Raw genomic sequence first — 19008 nt, forward strand, 5'->3', positions numbered from 1 at the left:
ATTAGAATTATCTTTGACTACACTTTAACTTCTATACATGAAAAGTAACGTTTTTTCCAACAACAGATTACGTATCCTTTTTCAAAAATAAATAATAAAACGTAACACCAAACAACATGTAAACCAAGCCGGTTCTAGTGTCGTTTTTTTTAGATTCAAAATTATTTCAAATTCCAATTAAGGAATTATTGGCGTCATCTTGTAAAAGGAAAAAGAATTGGGAATGGTGATGTAATTGTTTCCCTCCACAATAAAAATGGTTGACTAAACGCCAATTCATATATCTCTCATATCATATCATCTTCTTTTGTCTCTTTATTAGCACTTCCACTTCATTCTTCTATCCCTTTTCCCATTTCTTCTTCTTCTATTTTTGTTTCATTTTATTCCAACTTTGAAATACCCAATTAGCTTTTACTCCATTTAATATTCATCTCGACTTCTGCACTTCCTCTTGGAAAACTCATTCAACACCCATATAATAATTATAAAGTTAGCAGTACTTCATATTGTTAGGCAAACAGACAGAAACAGAAGATGAAGATGAAGAAAGCAACCAACTTTTGAGTTAAAACGCTTCCGTTTCTTCAGGAACTTCTCTTTGTCCTTTACCACTAAAAAGAAACATATCCTGTTCCCACTCATCACGAGTCTCTCGTTTCTGGTAATTCCATCTTTCTATTTCTTCCTTGTTCTTCATCTTTCTTTTCTGCTCAGTAATTTCAGATTTGCTTATGATTACTCCACGGATTATTCATCATTACACACTTGATGTTTTCATTTTTCACATAATATGATATCAATAACTTAGTTTCCTTTACTTCATATACAAATTAACTCCATGATAATAATTAGATTTCATTACTAATGAGTGACTTCAAAGTATACTATACTATATCTCTCTTAAAATATAGTAAGTAATATACTATTAACAAAATCCACAGCCAAAGACAAAAAATTGACGTTCTAACATCACCTTGGTCCCTTGCTTTCTCTCTCTTGTCTCTTCTTCTGTTCATCAATACATGTATGTATGTATCCACCAATCTGCTTTAATAATTCAATACATGTTCTTCAATTATACTCATTTCTGTATCTTTCCAGGATGCATTTGAGCTATGTCAATAATTGAGGGACTATTCTAGCATTTTTCCACTTCCCCCAATGGCTAGAACCTGTGTTCTTTCGTTGCTGTTCTTCATTTTCTTGTCAAGTTCCCACCTTTCTTCTAGTTTGAATGCCGAAACCCAGGCTTTGCTTGAAATCAAAAGAAAGCTCCAGGATCCTCTGAATGTTCTGGATTCATGGAAAGAATCGGTGTCTCCTTGCGAATTTTATGGGGTTACTTGTGATTGGACATCAGGTGAAGTGATTGGAATCTCACTTGATAATCAGTCTCTCTCTGGTGAGATTTCTCCGGCTATTGCTGGCCTTCGGAGTCTTACTAACCTTTCATTGCCTTGTAATTCACTTACTGGAAAGCTTCCTCATGAGCTGATTAATTGCAGCCAACTGAAAGTTTTGAATGTCACTCACAATAAAATGGTTGGAGTTTTACCTGATCTTTCATCCTTGCAGAAGCTGGAGTTTCTTGATTTGGCTGAAAACTTTTTCTCCGGCGGGTTTCCGACATGGGTGGGTAATTTGACTCAGCTGGTTGTGCTTTCTATTGGAGTAAATAAGTATGATGAAGGTGAAATTCCTGAGAGCATTGGAAATTTGAAGAACTTGAGTCTGCTGTTTCTAGCAAATAGCCATTTGAGGGGAGAGTTACCTGAATCCATTTTTGAGCTACCAAATTTGGAGACACTGGATTTTTCCAGGAACAAGATCACAGGGGAATTTCCAAAATCAATATCCAAATTGCAAAAGCTTTGGAAGATTGAGCTCTACCGCAACAATTTGACAGGCGAAATCCCACCTGAGATTGCAAACCTCACTCTCTTACGCGAGATTGATGTATCTGCAAATCAGATGTATGGAAAAATACCTGTAGCAGTAGGCACTATGAAGACTTTGGTTGTGTTTCAGCTATATGGTAACAACTTCTCTGGAGAACTTCCTGCAGGTTTCGGGGATATGCGTCATCTTGATGGTTTTTCTATCTATGGGAACAATTTCTCAGGGGAGTTCCCTGCCAATTTCGGCCGATTCTCTCCCCTGAACAGCTTTGACATATCTGAGAATCAGTTCTCTGGTAGTTTTCCTAAGTACCTGTGTGAAGGTAGGAAGTTACAGTTCTTGCTCGCTTTAGGAAACAGGTTTTCTGGGGGCTTTCCTGATTCTTATGCTGAGTGTAAATCTTTGCAAAGGTTCAGGATCAGCAACAACCAGTTCTCAGGAGAGATTTCAGATGGAGTTTGGGCATTGCCATTGGTTGAGGTTCTCGATTTCAGCAATAATGATTTCAGTGGGCATGTATCTCCTCAAATTGGGGTTTCTACCAGCTTGAATCAGTTGATGTTGCACAACAACAGGTTTTCGGGGCAGCTTCCGTCCGAACTTGGCAAATTGATGAATCTGCAGAAGCTAAACCTCAATGATAACAACTTCTCTGGTATAGTACCTCCTGAAATTGGTAATCTGAGTCAGCTATCAACTTTGCATTTGGAAATGAATTCATTTTCTGGATCCATACCATCAGAATTGAGTTATTGTGATAGACTTGTCGATTTGAATCTTGCTTCGAATTCGCTAAGTGGCAGTATTCCTGCTGCTATTTCTGAGATGAACACTTTGAATTCTCTGAATATTTCACACAACAAACTCACTGGACCAATTCCAGAAGACTTAGAGAGACTGAAGCTAAGTTCCATTGATTTATCTGGAAATGAATTATCAGGAAAAGTTCCATCCTTTCTTTGGAGCATCGGTGGTGATGTAGCATTTCAACGGAACGAACAACTATGTGTCGATGAAAATTCCAAAAACAGCCTGAATTCTAGTATGAAAGTTTGCATCCAAAAGCAGAATCGGGAGCGTAAATTCGGAGATAAGCTTGTTATGTTTTTTATCATCATATCCACATTGGTTATTGTTTTAGTAGGGTTATTACTTGTTAGTTACAGGAACTTCAGGAATGCAAAAGCTGACAGAGGAAAAAATGATTTGGAAGAGAATAAGGATGGAAAATGGAAGGTAGCATCATTCCATCAACTGGATATTGAAGCAGAAGAAATCTGTAACCTGGAAGACGATAATCTGATCGGAAGTGGTGGTACAGGAAAAGTATACAGACTTGAATTGAAGAGAATCGGCTGCACTGTGGCTGTGAAGCAACTATGGAAAGGTGATTATCTCAAGGTATCCGAAGCGGAGATCGAAACTCTGGGGAAAATCAGGCACAAAAATATCCTGAAGCTATATGCAAGTTTACTAAAAGAAGGATCAAGTTTTCTAGTGTTTGAGTACATGGTAAAAGGCAATCTGTTTGAAGCACTTCACAGGAAAGACAAAAATGAGGAGCCTGAATTAGACTGGTGCCAGAGGTATAAAATAGCTCTAGGAGCTGCAAAGGGAATTGCATATTTACACAATGACTGCTCACCCCCAATCATTCACAGAGACATAAAATCAAGCAATATCTTACTTGACGAAGATTACGACCCGAAAATTGCTGATTTCGGAGTTGCAAAGCATGTAGAATTAGCATGTAAGGGATGTGAAGGTACCTCTGTTGCTGGAACTCATGGATACATTGCCCCTGGTGAGTTAAGTTCCTCAATTTTATGTTCATTTCTTTTTCTTAGCTACTCCATGAATGACACAATTTAATTTTGGTATGCAGAAATGGCATATAGCATGAAAGTAACAGAAAAGAGTGATGTGTATAGCTATGGTGTGGTGCTGCTAGAACTAGTGAGTGGGAGGAAACCCATTGAAGAGGCATATGGAGAAGGAAAAGACATAGTGTATTGGGTATGGACACATCTGAAAGACAGGGAAAGTGTGGTAAAAGTGCTGGATGAAAAAGTAGCATCAGAATCAGTTGAAGAAGAAATGATAAAAGTGTTGAGGATTGGTATTTTGTGCACAACAAAGCTTCCTAATCTGCGTCCTAATATGAGAGAAGTTGTGAAGATGCTAGTTGATGCTGATACTTCCATTTTCAGGTCTCCAAATAAGCCTTTAATTTGTTAGTATCTGTAAAACAGGTTCAATATCAAGACTCATTTTGGTTGCAAGCTTAAGCTGCTTTGCAAATTGAACATTAATTGGTGCTGCAGGTCATATAATTTCTGTTTTTGGAAATATCATTTGCTCTAAATATTCAATTCTCTTTACTGTTCATGATCAAATAGTGTTTTGCCAAACTGGATTTCAAAATTTTCCCAATTCAACATTGACTTCAAAATTTACAAGATCATAGAGTAGCAGCTCTACATTCACAAACAGGAGTAGGAAACAAAAAAAATCCAAATCATTCCACAGATTTTCCAATTTTGGGTCTAAAAAAACAGTAACTGACCTATTTCTTTGAGAGACGGATAGAGAGAGAGAGTGAAGCGTTCTTCTAAATAAAGCCACAAAGCTCGAGCAGATGAAGAATGAAAAAATGCATCAGAAAGAAAACTCCTTGAAAACTGTATCTTTAGCACTAGAAATCACCATGTTGTTATCTTTCTACCGGATTTGATAGTCAGGAAAATCAATTTCTGGTGAAGTAATGTCTTATAGCACAAAACGGAAATTGCGCTTGGCTTTAAGAGCAATAAGACAAAAACCGAGGTTATTAGTTTGATGATGAGGTTTGGACGTAGAAGAATGAGATTTTTTTTTTTTTTTTTTTTTGTGTAATCAATAAGGTTTTGATTCGATCCATTCTGTTTAATGGTTTTTTTACTAAATATATCCCGATTTTTTTACATAAATAAAAATTAATTAATGATACAATTAATATAAAGTTAACTAAATTTTTTAATTAAAACTAATTGTATTTTTTAAATTTACGTGACTTGATTTTAAGAGACATTTATTGAGGAATAAAGAAAGTATTTCTCTAAGCTTTTAGCCAGCCAAACGGATATCGAGCGGTTTTATTCCCTATACGTATCCCGACGAATATGTCAATATTCCAACTCAGAAGACTCATCTGAATATAAAACCTCACTCTAAAAATGTTTGTATGGTGTATATAAAATCTCGCTTTAAAAGTGTTCATCGGATTTCATCTCTATTGAGACATTCACCTCTGTTCACTAAGCTCGAATGCTAAACTCTTCTAGTCTCCTATGGAGTAAGGTAGGATCATTTAAGCCAATGTTGGGCAATGATCCCAGCAGTGGCGGAGATCCAATTCCAAGGTAGTCACTCTCCCTTATATTATAGTGATCCTTATATCAACTATGTGTCCGTCGCAACGATAGTTGATATGTGTCATTCATCATTCATTGTCGAAGCCTCATCGTAGCATTATCTATGCTTAGAGTTAAGTCTGCCTACAGGACGACTCCTCCCTTTACGCTCTCTCCCAGTTACAAGGTCAGAGTTCTTGTTGATAACTAAGCTTAAATGCTCGACACTCTTAGTCTAATGAACTATGGTGGACAGTTTAAACCATTGTAGATCACTGACTCAATGGGGTGAGAGAGCTCCAATATCAAAAGAGTTCATGTCTCCATATTGTTTCTTATACCAACTTGATGCCCACTCGCAAAGATAATTGATATGTTGTATTCACCACTCATTATCGAAGCATCCTCGTAACATTGTCTATACTTGGAGCTGAAACTAGCTACGACCAACTCCCTCTCTTATAAGAAATAGGGCCAACTGTGGACCTTTAGTGTCGGATGCCTTCTCTGTACGAGGAGCGGTCCCTAGGAACACTCTGACGCCCAAATTAGTTTGAGTAGAGAGAAGTTAGAGAGAAAGAGTAAACTATGAGAGAAAGAGAGAGATTAGACCTCTTATTGGTGGTTGAATGTCTCTTTTATAGATGGAGTAAGTGCCTTAGTAGGCTTCAGAGTCCATATGGAGTTGAAATAGGCTTGTTTCCACCCATATCCCTTATCATAAACTATTAAGTATAATGGAATAACTCTAACAAAACTTATTCTTGAAATCGTAAATTAAATACTTATTTATAGGAGTTTACGAGACTCATATTTATAATTGAATAAAGAAACACAATAAGTCTTTAAAAATATTTGAATAAGATCCGGTGATGATTAGGGTCAAATCTTCGTTGTTTAGGAAGCGAAATAAGGACTTAAAATAGAAATTATATACTGAATTTCCGAATTTCAACAGATATGTATCAACTTCCGACCCTTCGATCTTGTTAGAGTTTGAATCTTGACTATTGCTAAAAAAAAAAAACTGAAACCATGTGTTTTAGCTTTCCAGAGCAATGTCAATCATCCAAATCTAGACTCATTTGAAGAAGTCATGTCTAAAATAATAAAGGTTGTTAAATCTAGAAAATAGAGGATTATTGATGAGACTTATAAGCTCGATAAGCAGTCATTTTGCTTGACCAGTAGACTAAGACTTCAATATTTTGAACCAAATCACCATAAAAACACCTAAAACACTTGTAATCACGAAAATTATCAAATGTAAATAAAATGTAACGTAGAAGAATAAAAAGTAATTAAAAATGACTTGAAAAAAAATCTAAAATTACTTACAAAATCCCTATATAAAATATATATACCACCTACCATTTTCAAGCTCTAGAAAATAGTAAGTGCTCTTCCACCTTCATCTCTTCCTCTTTTCCTTTTAGAAATGGCTAGGATGAATCCTTTTTCTTATCGAGTTTCTTCTGCCACTAACGCCTCCGAGGAAGAGCCTCCCACTCTGACCTAGAAGTTGCTTCGTCTTCGAGTAGAGGAGAATTGGACATATTTAAATGTAATTTTATGTTACACTAGAGTTAACATTTCATAATAATTTGAATCACATTCATTTTTTTTCATCGTTGTCAATTTTTTCTTTGTTTTTGTTGGGTTTCATCGAATTTCAGTCACTTATAATATCATATGTACCCAATAGATATGGAAAGTAAGAGAGAATCTAGAGATTGTGGAAAGAATTATCCTATATCTTTCACATCCCAATTTTTTTTATGTTTTTCTTCATTTAATTATTTCAAAATGGCTCCTATATTAGCTGTTTTTTTTTTGTTTTGGCCACTTTTAGTTACTTTTATAGGCTCTCACCCACTTTCATACAATTTCATCCATTTTCATACCTTTTATTCACTTTCATACATTTTCGCATGATATATATTATTTATTTATAGTTGGTTTTTATAGTTTGATCAAATTTCTGAACTATTTTTCTGTATGTTGACTTAATATCAAACACACTTGACGAAAAAAGCAGTAGAGTTTCCAATGAGGAGAATTGTAACATAGTCTAATTCGTAGTTGTATCGGTGATATGTGGTATTAGAAAATAACCTAACCAGTAGAGTTTTTTTATCAGAAATCACTTACATATTCTCCTACACAATCAAATAATATCGATAATATGTGGTATTAAAAAATAACTGATTAGAGGCTTAATGCATTAAAAAATAATTGATTAAAGGCTTAATATATTCTTTTAAAATGTAAAGGAGTTGATCAATAAAAACTAAATAAATTATGGACTTAAATTGTATTTTTCTCACATATAAATAAAATAGTTTCATATTTAACGATAAAGGGAATCCAAATTCTTCTAGGATTAGATTTTCAACAAAGAAATCGGATTTAAATCTTCTAGTATATATACTGATCTCTCTCGATTTATACCTACAATACAACAATGTCTTCCTGGGTGAAAACAAAAGAAATTGGGAATGGCAGTTTCGGCACTGTATACAAAGCCCATCATTCTGCAAATCCAAGCTTATTAGTAGCCATCAAGTCTGCAAAACCAGGTTCATCCTTAGCCAAAGAGATTAAGATAATGCGAAAATTACAGGGATGTAATCACATCACCAAACTCTACACCGAAATCACTACGGATCATACTCATATGGTGCTTGAATATGCATCAGAAGGCTCTCTTTTCGACCTCATAACCCAAAACTACGAATACGGCATACCCGAATCGGATGTTAGGGTTTATACTCGGATGATACTGGAGGGACTATCTTTTATGCACAAGAAAATAGTTGTCCATTGTGATCTTAAGCCCGGAAAACATTCTAGTTTTCCCATCGATAAATGGAAGGAAATTGAAATTAGCTGATTTTGGGCTATCTATGGATTTAGAGGAGAAAAGTGGTGGAGAGGCGGTGAGATTCAGAGGGACATATGATTATATGTCGCCGGAATCGGTGTCGTATAACAGAGATGGTGAGATTAAGAAAGGGGTAATCGGAACAGCTTTGGATATATGGTCTTTAGGATGTGTAGTTATTGAGATGCTAACGAGAGGAATGGCGTGGGGGCGAATGTGTTGAGTATGATGATATGGAAAGGTATTTGGTTGTGGAGAAAAGGTGTCCTGTTATTCCTTCTCATTTGTCTTGGGTTGTTAAGGATTTTCTTATCCTTTGTTTTGAGAGAGATCATCGGAGGAGATCGACTGCTGTTTCGCTTTTGAGACATCCGTTTATTACTGGGTTCAACACTGACAATAGAGGTTTCAAAACGGGTCATAATCCATTCAACAATCTGCTTAACTCATCGTTAAGTAGGTTAGAGTTTATCCGTTTATAAGTTCGGCTATAAACGGATTGACTTACTGACATAACAGTGATTACCACCTCCGACATCTCCACGTTTTACCGCATCAATATCCACTTCTCTCTACCGTGGCGCTGACCTCCTGTAGGCATCATATTTGTTAATATCAAACTGTTTATTTTATTAGATTATTTTTCAGTTATATACTATATTAAAGTGAAAATTCTCAAAATCAAATTATGATAATTGACATCAGTTTATACTAAGAAAAATATACATTTAATTAAGAAAAATGATTTGAGTGTTTTTGAAAAGTTTGTACTATTTTTTTATATAAAATAAACTTTTGTATTAAAGTAAAATATACACAGACTTGAAAAGCAGCTTCCATGTTTCCATCTGTAATAGTGTGATATAAGTAAGTCTTAATACATCATTTGTCTCTGAAATTGTCCCGGTAGTTCCCTGAACTTGGATAAAATGTTCAATTTGATTAATCAATCGGTTCTAAAAAAAAGTAAGTTAAATGCGGAAGGTGCGTTGCACGTGCCTTAGAATGTTATTACATAATTCACAAAATAGATTAAAACATATTAAAAATGAAGTTTTTACTTTTTTTTTTTTTGAAACTAATGAAGTTTTTACTTGTTCAACTATAAACTTTTTCTTCCCTAATATTAAAATCACATACCCTAACTTTGGTCGTTTTACTTTTTTTTAAGATGCGTGCAACACATCTTCCGTATACTTACTTTTTTATAACCGTGTGATTAATTAATTACATTTTACGCAAGTTTAGGAGGCTAACTGAACATTTTATACAAATTTAGAAAGCTATCGAGACACTTTAAAAGTTTAGAGGATCAATCAAATTTTTTGAATAAATTCCGTGAGCAAGTGATATATTAAACCTATAAGTAACTAAATAAATAATCAATTATGAGGTTAAAGGAGTTTAAGTCAGCATTCTTTTAAATTTTTACCGTATCCGGCCTTAAAATTCCAATAATACAAAGTTCCAAAAATTATATTTAATGAAATGAAGTTCAATGGCTATGTTGTTATAACACTATAACTTAAGGTCATAGATTTATATATCTTATTCAATTATTTATTATTTTGATAATGTATGTGATTGTTTGATTCGAGATCCGTCATATATTCTTTTAGATAGGTTATTTTTCAATTAATTTTTTTTCATATCTTAGGATTCGAAGTCAATCGAGATCTCCAATTTAAACAACTTGAGACCCATATATTCGAAATTAATTAGTGTACCTTATCAATTATCAATTATTAAAAAGACTTGGTTGACATGGATTAACCTATGCACACAATTAAAATTTATATTAAGAAAAGAATTATATTTATTGTGGTACCAATGGTACTTTACATTATGTAGTCTAATCTTCTAAAAAAAATGATTTGAATAATTGAAGGTTAATAAAGCTGAAAATCTGATCCGAACATCCGGAGGAACCTAAATGATGAAGCATGGATTACAGAGGTTTTTCAACGGGACATGACTTACGAGAAGAATATGATTTCTATGTTTGTTGTATTTTTACATTTTATGGTTATTATTGCTCTTTGTAGTCATTTCTCTTCCCTTTGTGGAGCTTATACTGGCTATAGCCTGTATGAGTTTATTTTCGTGCTGTATGTTGTACATTTTATATCAATGAAATGAGATATGGCATTTTTATCAAAAAATAATAATAATAATAATAATAAAGCTGAAAATCTATATAAAATATTATAAATGCAAAATGTATAAATGTGATAATTAATTGAAATGAAAAGAAGATTTAATGATATATAAAGTCAAAATTAAGAGTGGACTTGGGCAGAGTTGACTGCCCCTTGTTTAATGGGTTAGAAGATATGATATGATATGATCCATGGAGTACCATGAATGCCAATGTTTAGCTTAACTGAATTATGGGACGTGTAAATTGCATATCACTTTCTGCTTAATAATGTATAAAATTCTAATTATACTGCCACATGTTATTTTTATATAGGTATTCAAGAATTAAAGTTGTTCAGATCATGAAACCATATTTTTTATTTTATAAAATAACCTTTTTTTGGAGCTTTCTCTCCCTACAAATTCACCATTTTCTCTAACCAAAAAAACATCTAAATGATCTCAAAATGAAATTTGTTAAAAATTAAAGTTCCTTAGAATATAATTAACTTTTCGAATTTTTTATTTTGAGAACGTCAACGGTCATTTTGAGATGTTGAGTGGCCACCGGTGTTAAGAAATATAATGTTCAATGGTTATATTGTTAAGAATTGAAGTTCAATGACTATAATATTAAATGGGTAAAGTTCAGTGGGCCATAAGTGTAATTTACCATTTATATATATAATACTAGAACTTTCTGTAGAATTTTTACCGTCTGCAGTGGCATGTTTTGGAAATGCAATACTGGAAAATAAATACAATAAATTTTCTTTTCTCTCTGTTCCCACAAGAAATATTGGAAATGTGAAAACTATATATTTTTTTTTAATGGAGGATTTGAAAAGCTTTAGACGTCGATGGAATAAAAGAAAAGCAATTAAAAAGCGCTCCCTTTCTTTTTTTTTTTTTCACGAAAAAAGCGCTCCCTTTCTTCTTTTTTTTTCACGAAAAAAGCGCTCCCTTTCTTGGGCTCATTAGAAAAAAAAAAACCAATTCAATATTTTAGGTGAAATAAATGATCCAAATTTAATTCTAACATTTTCAAACAAGATTAATTTTAACTATATATTTTTGAAAATTTAAAAGTTTCGATTTGTATGTTATTTAAAAGTTACATCGGACTTTTCAAACATCAATTATATCTAAAATATTTAATGTCTCACTAATACAATTACAAAAAAGAAACTTATTAAAATGCTAACAATTAAATCTGTCACGTTAATGACAATTTTTTTTTATCAATGTGCCTAAATTGTTTATTTTATTGTATTACTAATATAGTTATACATAACGTACCAAAGATGCATACTGATTCAGTTTATCGATAAACTTATTTAGAAAGTACAATGTGATAATTAAATAACAGTTAAACAACTTTTTTTCAAATTCTTAATGATCTAAGAATTCATGTATATTAAATAATAAATTTTAAAAAAATAAATTTTCAATTAACAATAAACATTACTTAATAATTTTTATTTAATCAATAACTTTATTAATATAAAAAGTTAATTAAATAAAATTAAAGAATATAAAATACTATTATATATCGCGGGCTACGCACAGTTCGGTCCAGTTTGAGGATTCAAGAATCTCTGGGATTAGATTGAACGATTCCTAAAAATGAATCTCCAGTATTGGATTGAAAATTTTGATCCGATCAAATTCAGAGATTCGGGAATTCGATTCCGGTCCAATGTTCTTTGAACATCTTGCTTTTTTGCTTAAGTAATACCCCTCTAAAATGTATTGTTAGATCTATGTCCTGGTTGTGCAAGTCTATCCCGTTTGTTTTACCAAATTAGTAACCCGTTTTTATCTTGTACTGTTTTTACTGTTGTATTGTATTTAGCCTATTTCATACTGTAATTGATGATAACGTGTGATAGTTCTATAACTACCTTGTGCTAAAAATAATGCATCAGCAAGCTATTTCTATTTTTTTAGCAATCCCCACCAAGGTCTTGGTACATAGTAAACACCGATGGAGCGGCAGTTGGATCTTTGATCGTCGCTCGTGCAAGAGGAATTTTAAAGAATTTTCATATTGCTTGCTTCATTATTCCATTGGTTCGTAGGGATTCTTTCTTTATTGAATTAAGAATCACAATCTATACTACCCAACGAGCTTGAGTTTAACTGGTTCCCTCTTTGGTTAGAAAGTGATATAGTTTATGTGATTTACCTATTATGGAGTCATTCTAAGACAATTCATTGGGAGCTTTGAAGTGACTAGTTGGATCGTCTTTTGGATTTTGGATAGTCAATAATGGTTCAAATTACATTTATTAGACCATCTCCAACCATGCTTTCTATTTTACCTACCCTATCTTCATTTTTCTCTACTATATTTTTAAATATAGAGTTACTACTTCTCCAACCATCTACTCTATTTTACCTACTCTTTAAATATTTTATTATTATTATTATTATATTAATTTTTTACATAACATTTATACTCTTTATATTATTAATCAAATGTACAACACAATAAAAAAAATCAAATAACACTATAATTAAAAATTAAATAACACGAATACTTCAAAAAAAATAATACATAAATAAAAAATATACATGTACGAAAAATAAATATACATGAAATTAATATTTAGAACACAAATATTTAAAAAAAACAAATAATCTATAAAACCAAACATAAAATAAATTAACAAATAAAAGCTAAAGTTAAATCAGATTTAAAAAAATAATAAAATATAATAGTTTGCCTTGCGGTAAAGCAGTACTGTATATATGCAGTACCACCAAGCTTGCGACATCTTTGCCGCAAGCTTATCCAGCTCTGTTGGAGTTGGATTTTTTAAAGGCTCTTTATTTTTAAAGAGCCTTTGGAGATAGCTTTAGAAGGGATTGTCAATGATTCTATAATAAGCCACATTGGTGGAATTTATTTATTGGCTTCTGTTCTTCCTTTTATATTTCAAGATTTCGGTAGAGCAAAGTACTTTAGGTTTGTTCAATTAGGTTTTGTGGCTTGATCTTTTGACTTCGATTTGGACTTTGTTTTGCTTTTAATAAATAGGTCTTTTATTGTGCTTTTCTTCTGGTGTCAACCTAGTTTAGATTAGAGGAAAATGCTTACGACATTGTTAACCAACCTTTTAAGTGATTGAAATTTGGTGAAAACTAATTAAAGCCAACAAAGATATAAATATATATCATGTAAAAATGTGTGAAAGTGACTGAAAGTGGAAATCGAGTTAAAAGAGCCAAAGAGAACAAAAATATACAATTATTAGGTTTGATTTAAATTTTAATAATTAGTTAATTTGATTTAGCGGTTTCTAAAAAAATATTTAATATATTTTAATTAATAGAATTATTAAAGTAGTTAATAAATAAGTTAGTGACTATTAAGTATTTTAATTTTCTGTTTATTCATTGATATATATATAAATTTATTGTTTATGGTTTAAATCAATAAAAAAATAAAAACATTTAAATATCCTTTCATTTATTATTTCCACTATTTTATTTTATTTCTATCTAAAAAAATTCAACCAACACTTGCATAAAAAAAACAAAGCACATCAAAAGAACAACTTCTAGAAAGGATAAAGAAGATGAACTTGAGGCTTGGAAACAGAAACGGTCACACAAAAGAAATTACATCCAAATTTCACAAGCAAGTTAATTTTCATTTAAGGAAAAATTATAAGAATTAAAAAAATTGGTTACATTTTATCAAAACCAAATTTATTATTTTCTAAAACCATCATTTTTGGAATTTTTTTTCTTCTCACCAAACAACAGCTAAATACTTTAAAGTTATAGAATTAAAGTTATTTAGAATATAATCAAGTTTTTAAATTTTTCAATTTTAAAATCGTTAACAGTCATTTTAATTTTGGGATCATTGTTTTTAGCAAAACGAAAAACCTTAATTGTAAAAAAAAAACATGATTCTCCGTTCGAATAAAAAAATTCAAAATATAAGCATCCGAAACTGTTAGACTTGACCCCGGTACCTCAGATGAATCGATTAGTTAGTATAGTATCAAAATTCATCGAGAATTGTCCATCTGTGGTCATTATATGGTAATTTCTCAAATTTAATCATTTTACATCCCTGCCTACAACTTAAAAAGTAGCAGAGCAGACAATTGGGCAAGAAAGAAACAAACATTAAAGCAACAAACAAAGGTTGAGACATTCAAATGATTGAAGAAAAACTTGTGTCCAGAACGAGGAGTATGATTTACTGTAAGGAAAAGATAAAGTCTGCCTTTGGGACCAAAAAGAAAACAGTGTCACTCTGAAAAGTAAAACAAAACTCAGTCGTTTTTCATATATTTCCAAAATCTCCATTCCTAGACCACACGCTCTCTCTTATGTTTTTTAAAACTCTAGACCCAGTCTTTGGTCCTCCAATTAAACCGCGTTTCTCTCTTCCCTTACAAATCCTTCCTCGTCCAGCTTCAACACTCCTCATTTTACCATCATGAGATTATCAAATCCCTCTTTTCATTCTTCCTTCTATGGCTTCCCCCCTTTTTAATTTCCTCTTTCTTATCTTCCTCTCTTCCTCTCTTTCTCCTGCTCTTTCTCTTTCCACTTTTGCAGTATCTCAAACTTCCAATCAAACACTAATCTGTGCTTTAAATTCTGTTCAAAATCGCTTACCTTTCCTCAACTGCTCCACTTCTCCTCCTGGATTTCAAATTCCCGGCGTCAATTCCACCGTTTCCTACTCCGGATTAGCTGCCGGGAACGGTTTTCTTTGCGCTTTAACGACTTCCTCTTCTTCTTCTTCTTCCACTTCATCTTTGTTCTGCTGGAGATTCTCTCAAAATGGTACTAACATGAATTACAAGAGAATTTACCGAGGCCCAATTCTCACACAACTGATTTCCAGTAATTCCCAAATTTGTGGTTTGGGTATCAGAAATCGCCTCCAGTGCTGGCAATGGCGGGATTTCAACTCCACCATCAGTCCATTGACTCAAAATCTGAACTTTTCAAGTATTGCAGTGGGGGAAGGATTTGTTTGCGGGTTATCAGAATCTGGGGAAATTTCTTGCTATGGAAATAACATTTCCAGCATCATTGACAACATCCCAACTGGGAAATTCAGAAAGATTGCAGCTGGATTTCGCCATGTCTGTGCTTTAACTGATGAATTTGATTTAAATTGTTGGGGAGATATGGTTGGAGTAAAACCAGAGGGTAAATTCAAATCAATAGCATTAGGGGAGAATCGTAGCTGCGGTTTGCTTTTGAATAATGAAACAATAGTGTGTTGGGGGGAAAACAGTTTCAGATTGCCAGAAAATCTGAAAGATACGTTTTTTCTTAGCATTGAAGCTAAAAGGAATGTCTTTTGTGGTGTTGATATACTTAATTTTTCTTTGATTTGTTGGGGTAATAATAACTTGAATCCTATGTTTCAAAAAGTAATGCCTGGACCATGTCAAAATGCTTGTCCCTGCGGTATACTTCCAGGATCTGGCGGATTTTGCTCCCAAGGAAATGTTTGCTCGGACTGTACTCCATCGGGACCGCCCCCGCCGTCATCGCATTCTTCGCCGTCTTCAGGCAGTGGGAAATGGAGTGACAAGATGATAGCTTTGGTTGTAGTAGGATGTGTGGGCTCATCTTGGTTTTTGGCAGCCATTGGTTTTTTCCTCTTCAAATTCTGCAAATTTAGAGGATGTAGAGTCCATGATTCGGGCCGTTTAGACGAGACAGGAGCCCCTCCTGAAGAGGGAATAAGAGACGAGCCGCAGCCAGAGCGAACGGAAGAATTAGCAGCACCTGTTCTAGAGAAACGCCTGAGCCAATTAGCCAGCATGGGAAATGCTGGACATTTGGAGGAATTCTCTTTGCAAGTCCTGATTCAAGCCACCAATAACTTCTCTGATGATAACAAACTCGGAAAAGGCAGCTTCGGTTCGGTCTATCTAGGCATATTAGAAGACGGCCGAGAAGTAGCCATCAAGCGTGCCGAAACATCAAGCACATCCTCCTATGCTGTCATAACCCGGCGCCAAGAAGACAAGGACAATGCTTTCATCAACGAACTCGAGTCATTATCCCGTCTCAATCACAAGAATCTCGTCCGATTACTAGGCTTCTGCGAAGAATGCAATGAACTAGTTCTAGTATACGAGTATCTGAGCAACCGCACGCTTCACGATCATCTCCACAAGCTCCAAAACTCGCCGCTAATGTCATGGGCAGCACGAATCAAAGTAGCATTAGATGCTGCAAGAGGAATAGCGTACCTTCACGAGTATGCAGTGCCACCTATTATTCATCGAGACATAAAGTCTTCAAACATACTCCTGGACGAGTCATGGACAGCCAAGGTGTCGGATTTCGGGCTATCCCAAATGGGTCCTGAAGACGAGGAATCACATTTGTCACTTTTTGCGGCTGGGACCGTTGGATACATGGATCCGGAGTACTACAGGCTTCAACAGCTTACAACCAAGAGCGATGTGTATAGTTTCGGAGTTGTATTGTTGGAAATGCTATCAGGATGCAAAGCCATACACACGAATGAAAATGGGGTGCCGAGAAATGTGGTGGATTTTGTGGTGCCGTACATAATTCAAGATGAAATACATAGAGTACTAGACTCAAGAGTGTCGCCTCCAACCCCGTTCGAGATAGAGGCCGTGGTGTATGTCGGGTACTTGGCAACAGACTGTGTATCCCTTGAAGGCCGAAACAGACCATCCATGCTGGAAGTTGTAAATAGTTTAGAAAGAGCATTGAGTGCTTGTTTGGTTGATCCAACTTCACTCTCTCCTTCCACAACTGGATCTTCTGCTTAGTTCAAGATTCATCAAATACTCTTTAAGGTTTAAAGTGTACACTATTAGAGACGGGTCTCTTAATCAAGTAGAGACCGCGCTATCGCAACGGAAAAATTGGTCCTTTGATTAAGTTATTACTTTTGTAGAGTTATTTTTTGTCACCAAATATATGTATATTCTTTTGTACAAATTTTTTTTTCTTCCCTATTGTTTTTCAAATACAGTAAAACCTTTATATAGGAATACACTTGGGACCGGACTATTTGTATAATAATTGAGAGGTTATTACTAAATAGAGTTTGACATAATAAAATTTTTCTACACATAAAATTTTAAATTTGTATCATAGGAATGCACGGTTTATATATAATGTATAACAATAGACATTAACGAAACAAATTAAATATTTAGAGTTTAGGTTTTCAATATATAAATAATTGGAAGAGTTTTATGGGAAAAATGTAAACACAATAAGAATACTAAATATTTATAATTTCAAGTTGTAGTTTGTGTTTCCAACTCATAGATAATTTCAATAGTTTTTTTTTAATATTGTATAATTTAAATTGAATTCTATATATATATATATATAAATATATAATTATTACTATATAGAGGCATAGTTTCTAAAGGTGGGACTTGAAAAATGTATAACAAATAACGTTTGAGAGGTTATTCCTATTTATAACTGGCCCAAGTTGGGACCGAGTTTTTTTTATAACAAAATAGAGATTATTCCTATATAGAGTATTCCTATATAGAGGTTTTACTGTATTTATTTATTGGGGTTGGAATTTGTTAATGAATAATTACCTAACAAAGAAAAACAAGTTGATTCTGATTCATACAGCACACAAATTTGTACTTTTTCTTTTGGTTAGGATTCTATAAAATAAAAGAAGGTTTTGAATTCAGTTGTTGCATAAGGAGGTCAAAGGGGAGGAAATTTTTGAATTTAAACAATAAATTAAGGGGGGGATAGTAAATGGAAAAGTCAACCTTCCGTGAACCACCGTGACTTTCTTGGCAAATCATACTTGAATTATTTTTTTTATTTCGTTACTAATTTTGTATGTATATATGTTGAAAATGAAATATGAAGGTTCCATTTGATTTGGAATTTGGAGAATAAAAGGGGGATGAATTGAATTCTCTTGAACCAAAAGAGGGGAACAAGAAAATTATGTATGAAATATTTATTTCCAACCAAGATCAAATTAAACTATATTTAGCAATGATTTGAACAAACTGATTTACTGTTATTTGATCGTTATTTAAGTGTTATATCGGACTTTTCAAATATTAATTATGTCTAAAATGTATATATAGTGATATTAGATAAATATAACTTTGCCACGTGGCGTTGTAGAAGCCCGAACCAACTCTCAAAGATAGAGATTATGTGACTTCACCTCAGCAAAATAAACCAATACGACTGCGTATCAGGAAACTTGATTCGGGAAGTGTCACTACAATCAGTCAAGAATCCAGTCATTTCCATAATCACGTCCGATCACGAGAATCACGGGCCTAACATGCTTGAGGGATATCAAACACCGATATCTGGACACACTTCCTTCTATCAACGGGCGACACGTGGTCCACCTGCTCCGCAATCCATAATTGTCTTCCATAGCTCAACATCGGTATAAATAAAGTAAGCTCAACTCAAAGTACATAAGTTCATTCATTCTATTAAGCTTACATTACAACTTTTGTTTACTAATTGTTATCATACTTCAGTCCTTTTATAAACTGACTTAGGCATACAACGACACTCATTTGACTTTGCTTCTGTGTAATTCCAGGTTGACACGTGGAATCTAAAGATTCAACCACATCAAATTGGTGCAGGAAGTGTGGACTAATACAACGATGACTGTCAATTCGATGCCACCGGTCCCGACTC

At 33.6% G+C, this 19008-nt stretch overlaps 2 protein-coding genes across 2 annotated transcripts; both read left to right on the top strand.

Annotated features, from left to right (window-relative positions):
• Nucleotides 1-331: 331 nt before the first annotated feature.
• LOC136235532 (receptor protein-tyrosine kinase CEPR2) lies at nucleotides 332-4277 on the top strand. The gene is made up of 3 exons (XM_066025247.1): nucleotides 332-664; nucleotides 1105-3706; nucleotides 3788-4277. The coding sequence occupies exons 2-3, from the start codon at nucleotides 1165-1167 to the stop codon at nucleotides 4138-4140; spliced, it is 2895 nt and encodes a 964-aa protein (XP_065881319.1). The 5' UTR covers nucleotides 332-664; nucleotides 1105-1164; the 3' UTR covers nucleotides 4141-4277.
• A 10446-nt stretch (nucleotides 4278-14723) lies between these two features.
• LOC136200903 (serine/threonine-protein kinase-like protein CCR4) lies at nucleotides 14724-17348 on the top strand. Its single transcript, XM_065991409.1, has one exon. The coding sequence runs from the start codon at nucleotides 14817-14819 to the stop codon at nucleotides 17115-17117; it is 2301 nt and encodes a 766-aa protein (XP_065847481.1). The 5' UTR covers nucleotides 14724-14816; the 3' UTR covers nucleotides 17118-17348.
• The last annotated feature ends 1660 nt before the right edge of the window (nucleotides 17349-19008 follow it).

The sequence above is a fragment of the Euphorbia lathyris genome, chromosome 7 (genome assembly GCF_963576675.1).
Source record: "Euphorbia lathyris chromosome 7, ddEupLath1.1, whole genome shotgun sequence".
In the NCBI taxonomy this organism is placed as follows: domain Eukaryota; kingdom Viridiplantae; phylum Streptophyta; class Magnoliopsida; order Malpighiales; family Euphorbiaceae; genus Euphorbia; species Euphorbia lathyris.

Excerpts from the sequence above, each read along its gene's own strand:
- LOC136235532 (XM_066025247.1), top strand. The coding sequence starts at position 1,165 with ATGGCTAGAACCTGTGTTCTTTCGTTGCTGTTCTTCATTTTCTTGTCA. Across the intron at positions 3,707-3,787 it reads TCATGGATACATTGCCCCTG|AAATGGCATATAGCATGAAA; the intron begins GTGAGTTAAGTT and ends TTTGGTATGCAG.
- LOC136200903 (XM_065991409.1), top strand. The coding sequence starts at position 14,817 with ATGGCTTCCCCCCTTTTTAATTTCCTCTTTCTTATCTTCCTCTCTTCC.